Here is a 10,623-nt window from a genome sequence, read left to right on the forward strand (position 1 = left end):
GTTGAGTTGTAAAATGTCAAATAGGTGGTTATGGCTCAAAACCTCAGAGCAATAAACCTAAATCTGACGCTAGCTCTTCACTCTCGTCGAGGTTAGGCGAGGGAGCGCGAGCACAAGAGTGTAGTCGGAGCCCTCGCGTCACATCGCCGTGCCTCGTCTCGCCTCGTCTGGTCTCCGTCTGGAGTCGGTTTTTGGGCACGAGTCAAAGGACGCGAGGCGCGAGAGCAGACGAGGCGAGGTGCGGCGTCCACATTCTCGCGTTCAGTCAATCAGTATATAGATGTTATATCATGCATAGATTTTATCCACCATCGCCTTCTTCTCCAACGCTATTTAACTTTATAAGTGTGATATACTTTAACAAAATTATTCATTTACGCAAAGACGCATAGAGTTGCGGCACGTGTCACTTCGAGCACGTCCATTATGCTCGCGACACAGAGAGAAATGAACGAAGGCGAGAGTGAAGATGGATACAACCTCGTGTTGTCTCGCCTTGCTTAACCTCGCTAAACCTCGCCTCGCCTAACCTCGACGAGAGTGAAGAGCTAGCATAATACACTGGAGATTGCACTATGAACGTTTACTTGTCACGGGAAGGTATGACCTTGAATGACGCCTGGTTGTTTTTTTGTCCCTTTCACACCTAACTTAGCAAGTTGGTGTGAAAGGGATTATTTTACTTCCCTCCGATATCGGATATCGGCTATCGGCTTCCGATATCCGATATCGGATCGGATAATGTGAAAACGCTCTTATTCTAGATATAAGCTTCTTGCTCGAAACTAAAAAATAACGTTGCCAGTATTATTTAATTCAAGTTTCCCCATATTTTGCGAAAGTATATAATATAGAAACATTACCTGTCTTCCACCATTTTTAATATCTACAAAAAAACTACGAGACCGTTTTACGATTTACCATGAACCAATATACTCCACATACTGAATTAAATTGGTCCATGGTTTTACGTGGTTTTACACAATTTTTACATCACAACCATAAAGTAAAGAACTTAGTGTTATCTATAAATATAGATTTTACGTATTCTTTTTTATCTGGCACCTGATTTTACCAATCTGTGGACTGTGATTAGAGTTGGCAATGTCAAATCAAATGACAAATCCTCAAAATATTGATGTTGTTGAATATTGAAAAATATAAATTGTCCGTAAAATTTATGTATAGTTTCCGTGTTTAATTACCTTTAACACAAATATATAATAATGACACGCCACGCAAGGAATTGCACAGCAGGAGCGGTTTATACTTACCATGAAAAGAAGAAAGATGCTGCAGCATCAGGGTATGGCACTCAAAGTGAAAGAGTTGGTAAGGACTCGGTCAAAAGCTTCGATTGTTGTAGTCTTACCTTACAACCTTGTAGAAATCCAGTCGTAACTAAAGACGGATTTTTATTTGACAAAGAAGCTATTCTTGAATACATAATAACTAAGAAGAACGAGTATACACGTAAGTTAAAACAGTATGAGAAACAATTAAAGAAAGAGGACGAAGAGAAAAAAGAACGGGGTTTCTTTAGAGAACTGCCGCACGAATTATAGGTTTTTTGTGGGTGGGGGATGGGGGGGAGGAGGGGGGGACCCTCCCACCAAAAGGGGAAAGTTAGGAAACCAATAGTTTTGGAGAAAAATCAATTTTCCTATTCTAACCTCAAAATGTATGGAATTGGTGTAACAAAAATTTTACGATACATAAATAAAATACAAACAAGTTGTGAAAACCTACGTAGTTTTTTTTATTTGAGTGGGAATCGCCCTAAAGTCGCTTCTGGCACTCGCCGGCCGCTGCCGCGGCACGCTCGCTTCGCTCGCTCGGCTCGTGCGGCAGTTCAAATGTTAACCTAATACGCTCGTCGCTTCGCTCCTCGCTACCTATTTGAATACTAAAAGTTTAATAGTTTTTTAACCTACGTAGATTTTTTTAAAGCAATAGCTTTTCAAGGCCCGCGATAGAAGCTATGCAATAGCATAGCTTCTATCGCGGGCCTTGAGCGCGGGGACCGAATCCAGAAATTGCGTAACGAAAAACCTCACGCTCCCCACTCCGACGGGCACGGAGGTGCGGCTTGAAGGCATGCTATGCAATAGCTTTGCCGCGGCAGTCCCCGAGTGCCACACGTCTTTTTTGTTTGAGTGGGAATCGCCCTTTAGTCGCTTCTGGCACTCGCCGGCCGCTGCCGCGGCACGCTCGCTTCGCTCGCTCGGCTCGTGCGGCAGTTCAAGAGTAAACCTAACACGCTCGTCGCTTCGCTCCTCGCTACCTATTTGGATATTAAAAATAAAAGTTTAATAGTTTTTTAACCTACCTACGTAGATTTTTTTTTGTTTGAGTAGGAATCGCCCTAAAATCGCTTTTGGCACTCGCCGGCCGCCCGCCGCAGCGTAAAGTCACAGTACAGTGAAATAGAACGTCTTGGTCCGCTTTTTTGCACAACAAAACGGATAAATGCAGTTTTTTCGCACAAAAAATTATTAACTTTAAAAATTAATAACTAAAAAACTACAAGTTTCCTAACGATAATATTTTGGAATTACAATCTTACATTACCTAGCTAACTAAAAATATAAATATTTCCAACAAATTCGTGCGGCAGTTAACTAAAGCCAACCCAAAAGAACTCGCTGAGGCGGAGAAAGAGGCAAATTTAATCAAATTCATGAACAGGGAGAAAAATATAACGAACAGTGGATCTAAATCGGAAGGCCAGCCAACAAGTTCTATCTCAAATCTTGCAAATGGTAAGAATAAGCAGCTACCGAGTTTCTGGGTGCCCTCACAATTACCTGATGCAAAAATCTCAAAGTTAAAAAAGCCAGATCCTACTGTATATTGTCCATTAAGTGAAAAACCTTTAAAAATGAAGGATCTTATTGAAGTTAAGTGGACATTAGTAAATGACCCAGATGATAAGAAATCTCTTATAGCAAAGGAGAACAGATACATGTGTCCTGTTACACATGACATATTGAGTAATGCAGTACCATGTGCTGTAATCAGGTGAGTTTGTATACTCGAATTTGAACTGACTAATCATTTATATTGTTTGAACTTAAATTGGTATTATTAAAAGATTAAAAGCAAACACATTGCATCAACAAAAGCATTACTTATGTTATGAGAAATAATGTTCTTAATTTGTATAAAAACCCATGATAACCTTGTATTGGTAATACACTAACTACCTATTTATATAAAACATTTTTTGTAAGCTCACAATAATTTTTCACAAAAACATTATTCTATAAAATTAAAATGAATTTCAGAACAACAGGACATGTAGTCACAATGGAATGTGTTGAAAAAATAATAAAGAAAGACTGGCTACATCCTTTGACAGGGGATAAATTGAAAGAAAAAGACATCATTCCTTTACAAAGGGGAGGCACAGGATATGCACTAACAAACCAGAGTCTCGAAGCTAAAAATGAAAGGCCAGTGTTACAGGCTTAGTTAAAAATAGCTATAATGCTTAATTGTTACTTTTGTAAACCTTTTTTAGAGCTTTAATGTTGTTACGGTAACATAATGTAACAATTTTTTAATTTACTGTAATAAGATTAAAAATTAAGTTATATTGTCTTAAATAAAAATACAAATACTTTAAAATGTATAATAATTTCTTAGAAAAATAAACATAAATCAAATCATATAAACCTCATTATTTACTATTTAATAATACTATTAATTGCTAAAAGAAAATAGATCTAGTTGAAAATCAACAGAGTGATTTCTTATTGTAGTATCTGGGTATGATAACTCAGTAGTTCCCAATGAATCTAAAAAGTTTAACACTGATCCTTGATTTGATAACGAATGATCACTTATAGGTAGCTCACTTATACTTATTTCATTTTCTACAGTTTTTGGTATATCCTTCACATGAATTAATGAAGGTTCTATTGAGGCATTCGATTTCAAATAATCTGTATTTTCATTAATTAAACTATCAGACTTCATAAAGCTTCCAGTGTCATGTTCGGCATCCGTATACTTTACAGTCCATTCTTTTGACGTGTCAAAATTCAAATCTGGCGTATTATTACAACTTGCCTCGGATTGCACTGGATTATCAATAAATAAATCACTCTGTATATTTGTACTCTCATTCGATTCAGTGCTGATCGTCTCTGTAAATTCATTCTCTTGACTAATTAATGGTTGTATCTCTTGTATATCAAACTTTGGCATTTTCTCAGGATTTATTTGAAATTTTCTAAAAACTGTTGACGTCGGTTTGATTGGTGATGATCTGATATCGAAATGTGTGCTGTGAAATTGTATGTGTGGAGGTTTACTAGTTGTATCTGAATGTTTTGTTTCGTTGTTCTTTTGATTACTTATATCAATTTCCTCTGTAACAGTCTTATCCAATGAGCTAATATCAGTCTTGTGGTTATTGCTAAAGAACGCGGCAATATCGTCGTCACCTAGTTCTATAGGCACTTCTGATTCTATGAGTTTAATTTTCTTTGCCGTGTTTTGTTCAGGTTTCTTGCGTTCCATTCTTTTACTGACAGTTGGCCATTTTTCAGCTGAGTTAATCCTTGCGCAATCATCAGTTTCTGCCACTTTTATTGTTTCTTCATTGTTTTCATTACTCCAAGTTTGTGATGGTTTACTTGGTGGAGCCGGGTTGTGTAAGCAATGACCGTCTTTGTCTTTAACACAGCTAAGTGCGTCAATGTTTAAGTTGTACTTCCCAGGACTTACACCAAATAATCTGTAAAGACAAATTTAGAAATTAAAGATTTTTAACGGATTTTAAACGCGATTTATTCATTATATTATTTTCCTGACGTTTCGAACACTTTACAGCGAGCGTGGCCACAGCCCACAGGCAGACTATTATTTTTTTTAATATTGACTTACATTTGAATTGGTTATATTATTATTTAGGAAATGCAATGCAACACATTAAATTTTTTTTTAATAAAATCATAATAATAAAACATACCTTCCCACATCTTCACTAATTGTACTAAGTTTTCCTTCACCATCGCTTTTTAATAAACACGGTATTAATGATTTTATCTTCGTTATAACTTGTTCCAACTGTTGTAAGAATATATTGGCTCTATCTTCCTCGGAACCAGTCTTGATAATGGCTAGAAGACAGTGGAACAGATTCGAGTGTATTCGAGCCGGTATATGCGTGGGGTGGTGTTCGTAATGGCGTTGTAAACGGTACAGACTGCTGAATTCCTGAGGAAATAATTTATTTATTTATTTATGCTTTATTGCTCAAGATAAATTACAATATCCTAGGCTAAGTCTCAAGCCTAGGATACAATATAACAAACGGCGGTCTTATCGCTAAATAGCGATTTCTTCCAGACAACCGGTATATAATATAATGTTGAGGTAAAATAAAGAATGAAGACCATGAAAAAAGGGTAGCAAAATTATCGAAGATGGATTCCTGTGTCTGTGTGAAGTTAACTGCATGTGGTAGGTATAATATTGGTTCACAAATTATATCGTAATTGACCATAGCTTTTAAGTTATTTCCCTACTTGTGTTTTGAACTTCAAAACTACTGAACTGTTTTTGATCCTGTGTAATTTGTTCAATTTTAAAATGTTATCAAAAAATAAACAATAATATTGTTTTAATTCAATAATTCACTTGTATAACTATTTAAAAGTGGGTGCATAGTATCTAAATAGCAAGGAATAATATATTTAAGTACCTACCTAATTTTATCCTAGTGAAAGAATAACATGTTTTTTTTTAACTAGTTTAATACAAGTTAACATGAGTACTTACTGATGAGCATTGAAAGCAATTTGCTATAGTGCCACTCTTTTTCTTTGGCTTTTGGTGTATTTCCTCTGGTAAGATATTTTTGGGCAATTTGACTTTTCTGCCGCTCCTTGTAACTTTGGTCTGGAATTTAAATGTAATATTAGAAATAAGATGTTACCTGTTATTATAGCAAATATACAATTAATGTTAATAACAAAAAGATTTTTTATTTTTATTTTGCTACTTTTTCACATGGAACCAAAATATGAATCATTTTCTTCAAATATTGAAATGAAACTTCTTTAGACATGTTGTGAGTAAAATTTCAAGGTAGTGTCATGGCAATACCATAACGTCATGAAGTAGGCGAAGATTTTGGTATCTTTGAATCTTGCCAAAGAAGTTTCACTTCTGAATCGTGTCCTCGGCACATTCGTTTTTTTTTTTTACTTACTTCAACAGGAATTGGTTCATTAATTACTTCAGGTACCAGTTTTGCTTCTTTCTTTTCCTGTCTCTTCACAGTTTCCTTTTTTACCTCCGGTTTCTTTTGTTTTATTACCACTTTATTCTTGCCAACAACTGTAAGATCTTTTGGTGATACCACCCTAAAAAATATAGAAAAACATATTTTAACATAGCTAAAGTTACTACATAGTATAAAGCAAAGTCGCTTCTCGCGTCTGCCTGTATGTGTGAATGCTAAGATCTTTAAAACTAAACTACGGATTTAAATACAGTTTCTTTAATAGATAGAGTGATTCGAGAGGACGATTTTAAAATATACTTTATTAAGTTTTAGAAAATGGAGCGAAGCCACAGGTAGAAGAGATACAAATCTGTTCTAATAATAAAAAGATATTGTAGTTTATTTTCAAATAAAGAGTGTGATTATTATATTATTTTTTCTGTAAATTAGCTGAGTATATTGAAGGCAATAATGGCAATAAAGAAATGTCATAATTCATATTTTATATTAATATAGCAATACTTACTTATAAATAAACCTGGTATTTGTTACAGGATCATAGGTTGGTTCTTTAGGAGTATTCTTAGGATTACTAAATATTTTCAGGGCATGATTTACTATCTTCATTTGATCATCGCTCAGCTCATTGAGACTGAAAAATTTTTTTAAATTAAATTGAAATTTGAATATTTTTGTGTGTGCGGAATATCTGTGTGTGTCACAATGTGTGGAAGCACATATGGAAATATGGCATGCAAAACATGATTATATTGACAGATATAAAAAATAAATGCAAAACTTACCTATGGTATGTCTCTCCTAGTTTTAATAATTGCACTGATGTAGTTTTACTGTTGCTTATGGTGGTACTAAAAGAAAAGATTGTTTTAATTCTGTGTAACTTAAATAAAATAAAATATTGTACATAAACAAAAAACATACTCCTCCTTTGGTTTTTTCTTTGGCACTATTTTTCCAGTTCTTTGTTTTGGTATACTTGGTAGGTCTTTTAATTTAACAATTTTACTGCATACATCAAGTTTAGGGACAGTGTTTTTGACAGTAGGAGTGCTAGACGTGTTCGTGTTAGCTACATATACAGGTTTCAGCACAACATTGTTGACAGGTGCTATGTATTGTTTACTAGCTTCGATCTGTATTCCCGTTTTCGGTAAAAAAAAATTTGCTAATTTCAGATTGTTTCCAATAACGTTTATATCAGTTTTATTAACGATTCCTTCAGGTTTCGTAAACGAAATAGTATCTGTACTCTGCAGGAGGTTATTTTCCAGTTTACCGCTATTTTCGTAAAACGTTTTTAATGTATTACTAATGGGTTTTGATTGATTCGCAGTAACAACTATCGATCCAGTCTGAAAATAAATATAAAATTGCATCATAATATGTAAGCATGGTACAGTATTAAAAGATTATCTCAATATATTTTAATTTACCTGGTTAACACCAGGATCTTCAATAAAATAAACTGGCGTATATTGACTTGAATTCACAATTATATTCTCAATAGGCGAATTCATTTTATGTAAATAGCTAAATCTTTTAAAATAAATAGTTCATTTACATATTTTATATTGTTAAAATCATCGAAGATAAGTTAAAAAAATTGTGTAAATCACTAATATCAACAGTGTTTATAAATTATGTGGCCACAGATTATGTATGATGCAAGAATGCTATGACATATAGGACACGTTCAGAAACAATTTTACTTGTAGGCGATGTTAAACATCGATGAATAATATTCTTGGTAAGCTTATGTATTACAATTTTCTGATACGTTTAAAAAATTATATTGAAATAAAATATAGATTAGTTGTAAATTAAGAATGTTTTCTCGATAAAAATCATTAGTTACATTGACATTGCTAGAATATATATAATTTCTGAACGGAATGAGTTTATATTGGTTTTGGTTGGTAACGGTATGGCCATGTGAATATTTTAATTTTGCTCAGTTGATATGAAAATAATTTCAAGGAAGTAGTGCAATTAAATATATAAATAAAATTTATTAATAATTATGTTATTATCATTGACGTAATGTAGTGTAAATCTTTAGAATTATTTCAATATTGTATAATAAATCGGTATGTTAATAATGAACGTACAAATATATTAGGATCACACACATACGTGAAACCGGTATTTAAAATAACAAAAAAAATTTAATTATTTTTTTTCATATTCTTACAGGAAAAATTTTGTTTGTATTTTAATAGCATAGCTTCCTAATTTTCTACAAAATATTTGTATATGGCAATCTTGGCCTAAAAAGTACCAGAGACAACATAACCTATTCTTTCTCAATAGCCAAGCTCTGTCAAGCTAAGGTGAATTTTATTGAAAAATTGAAATATTCGATAGATTTATAAAATTAATGTTATTTTACATATTCACATTGTTTTTCTAATAAAATATTTGTCTGTGCATATTTATCAGATAGTTTTTGTGTATATTTCTCGTAGCGTAAATATCGCAAGAAGCCACGTGCGATAGCTCGATCAACAAGGGTTTGTTCTGGTTACAGGCATCAAAATGACGAACTCCAAAGGTTATCGTCGTGGTACCAGGGATTTGTTCGCCCGCAAGTTCCGCACACATGGAACCATCCCACTTTCCACGTATATGAAAGTATACAAAGTCGGCGACATCGTTGACATCAGGGTAAGGGATGCAAATCATGATGATAAAACATTGATGTGTATAAAATCTAGTTATAAATACGGTGTAGTTCATTTATTTTTGCAAATATTTGCTTATTTATTTCTTATAAACATTTTTTCGATCATTCGATTCTATTTCAAAATATAATAGTCATACGATATTTACTTGATGATTTCTACATAGGCCGATGTTAGGATTTCAATCCGATTGTAAATTTCAGCTGATTCTTATTGACATTGTTTATTTCAGGGTAATGGTGCAGTACAAAAGGGTATGCCACACAAAGTGTACCACGGAAAGACCGGCCGTGTGTACAACGTAACAGCCCACGCCCTCGGAGTTATTGTTAACAAGAGGGTGCGCGGCAGAATCATCCCCAAGAGAATCAACATCAGAATTGAACATGTTAAGCACTCAAAGTGCCGTGAGGATTTCCTCAAGCGTGTCAAGGAAAACGAAAGGCTATTGAAAGACGCTAAGGCGGCAGGCAAGACAGTCAACCTCAAAAGGCAGCCCAAACCCCCCAGGGCTTCTCACATTGTGAACGGAAGCGAAAAGCCAGTCTTACTTGCTCCCATCCCCTACGAGTTTGTAGCCTAAAAATAAATATTTTTTAAGCATACTAGATTTTTATTTGGAGTTCCTCTTAAATATATTATAATAAAATATGTATTATACCTGATGTTATGAATATTTTTTATTTATAAACTGTCAGGTAACTATGTTTATTTTATCTAAGTAGGCTGGTAGTATTACTTAGGTACTAAATTTGACACTAAAATATATAACATATTCTCACCACTTGCAATCATGGGAATTTAAATGTGTATTATAATAATTGCTGATCAGTTAGTAAATTACAATAATTTCAATTTCTATATTATACTAGCTGCTCCCCGCGGTTTCACCCCCGTGGCTCCGCTCCTGTTGGTCGTAGCGTGATGATAATATATAGCCTATAACCTCCCTCGGTAAATGAGCTTTCTAACACCGAAAGAATTTTTTAAATCGGACCAGTAGTTCCCGAGATTAGCGCGTTCAAACAAACAAACAAACTCTTCAGCTTTATAATATTAGTATAGATAGCTCTGGACACTAGATCAAACATACTGCTTTTCAGTCTTTAGACTACAGTACTACCTATATAATGATTTATTATGTTCTTATTAATATTTGTAGGAAAATTTATCTAAAGACATAGCTAAATATTACCTATTACTTGTTATATGACTTCCCAGAATTGGGACATAGGCCGACCAGCGCAAGTGCGAAAAAATGCGAAGAAAACAAAAAAATATATTTAAATACGACAAACAGAAACGCAATAGGCCGGCTTTTCGCCGATAAACATTTTCATCTAGGAAATGGGAAATGTTTTAGTTTGTACATTGGCATACAGTGCATTACAATGTACAAAATCTAAAAATCTAGTACGCACATCAGCAACAGAAGATATTTTTAATTTAAATATGGCGGGATTCGAACCCACGGGTTTCGCTTTACTAGTGTAGTATTATTATAATTTTATCTGTGGCTTTACTGTAAATCTCTAAATCCATACTATAATGATACAACATTCTCTCAATAGATGGCGCTGAGTGTCAAGTTTATAAAATATTAGGTATATATTTTTACTACCAGTGCCCCGCGGTTTTACTCGCATTGCTCTCCGCTCCTGTTGGTCTTAGCGTGATGATATT

The 10,623-nt window shown here is 34.1% G+C and overlaps 3 protein-coding genes across 3 annotated transcripts; 2 read left to right on the top strand and 1 right to left on the bottom strand.

The window, feature by feature from the left end:
- Positions 1 to 1,091: 1,091 nt before the first annotated feature.
- On the top strand, positions 1,092 to 3,682 carry LOC149482031 (nitric oxide synthase-interacting protein homolog). Its single transcript, XM_089704509.1, has 3 exons — positions 1,092 to 1,533; positions 2,628 to 3,021; positions 3,288 to 3,682. The coding sequence occupies exons 1-3, from the start codon at positions 1,227 to 1,229 to the stop codon at positions 3,472 to 3,474; spliced, it is 888 nt and encodes a 295-aa protein (XP_089560635.1). The 5' UTR covers positions 1,092 to 1,226; the 3' UTR covers positions 3,475 to 3,682.
- On the bottom strand, positions 3,601 to 7,969 carry LOC149482032 (uncharacterized). The gene is made up of 8 exons (XM_089704508.1): positions 7,693 to 7,969; positions 7,181 to 7,611; positions 7,042 to 7,107; positions 6,765 to 6,890; positions 6,224 to 6,377; positions 5,791 to 5,910; positions 4,979 to 5,226; positions 3,601 to 4,744 (listed from the first exon to the last, which is right to left on the bottom strand). Exons 1-8 carry the CDS (start codon positions 7,774 to 7,776, stop codon positions 3,706 to 3,708), a joined length of 2,268 nt encoding a protein of 755 aa, XP_089560634.1. The 5' UTR covers positions 7,777 to 7,969; the 3' UTR covers positions 3,601 to 3,705.
- A 484-nt stretch (positions 7,970 to 8,453) lies between these two features.
- On the top strand, positions 8,454 to 9,543 carry RpL21 (ribosomal protein L21). Its single transcript, XM_089704070.1, has 3 exons — positions 8,454 to 8,589; positions 8,787 to 8,923; positions 9,173 to 9,543. Exons 2-3 carry the CDS (start codon positions 8,795 to 8,797, stop codon positions 9,521 to 9,523), a joined length of 480 nt encoding a protein of 159 aa, XP_089560196.1. The 5' UTR covers positions 8,454 to 8,589; positions 8,787 to 8,794; the 3' UTR covers positions 9,524 to 9,543.
- The last annotated feature ends 1,080 nt before the right edge of the window (positions 9,544 to 10,623 follow it).

Source organism: Colias philodice, chromosome 15 (genome assembly GCF_061535455.1).
Source record: "Colias philodice isolate Cphi_HAF_F1 chromosome 15, ilColPhil1 Martin Lab GWU primary, whole genome shotgun sequence".
Taxonomy (NCBI): Eukaryota; Metazoa; Arthropoda; class Insecta; order Lepidoptera; family Pieridae; genus Colias; species Colias philodice.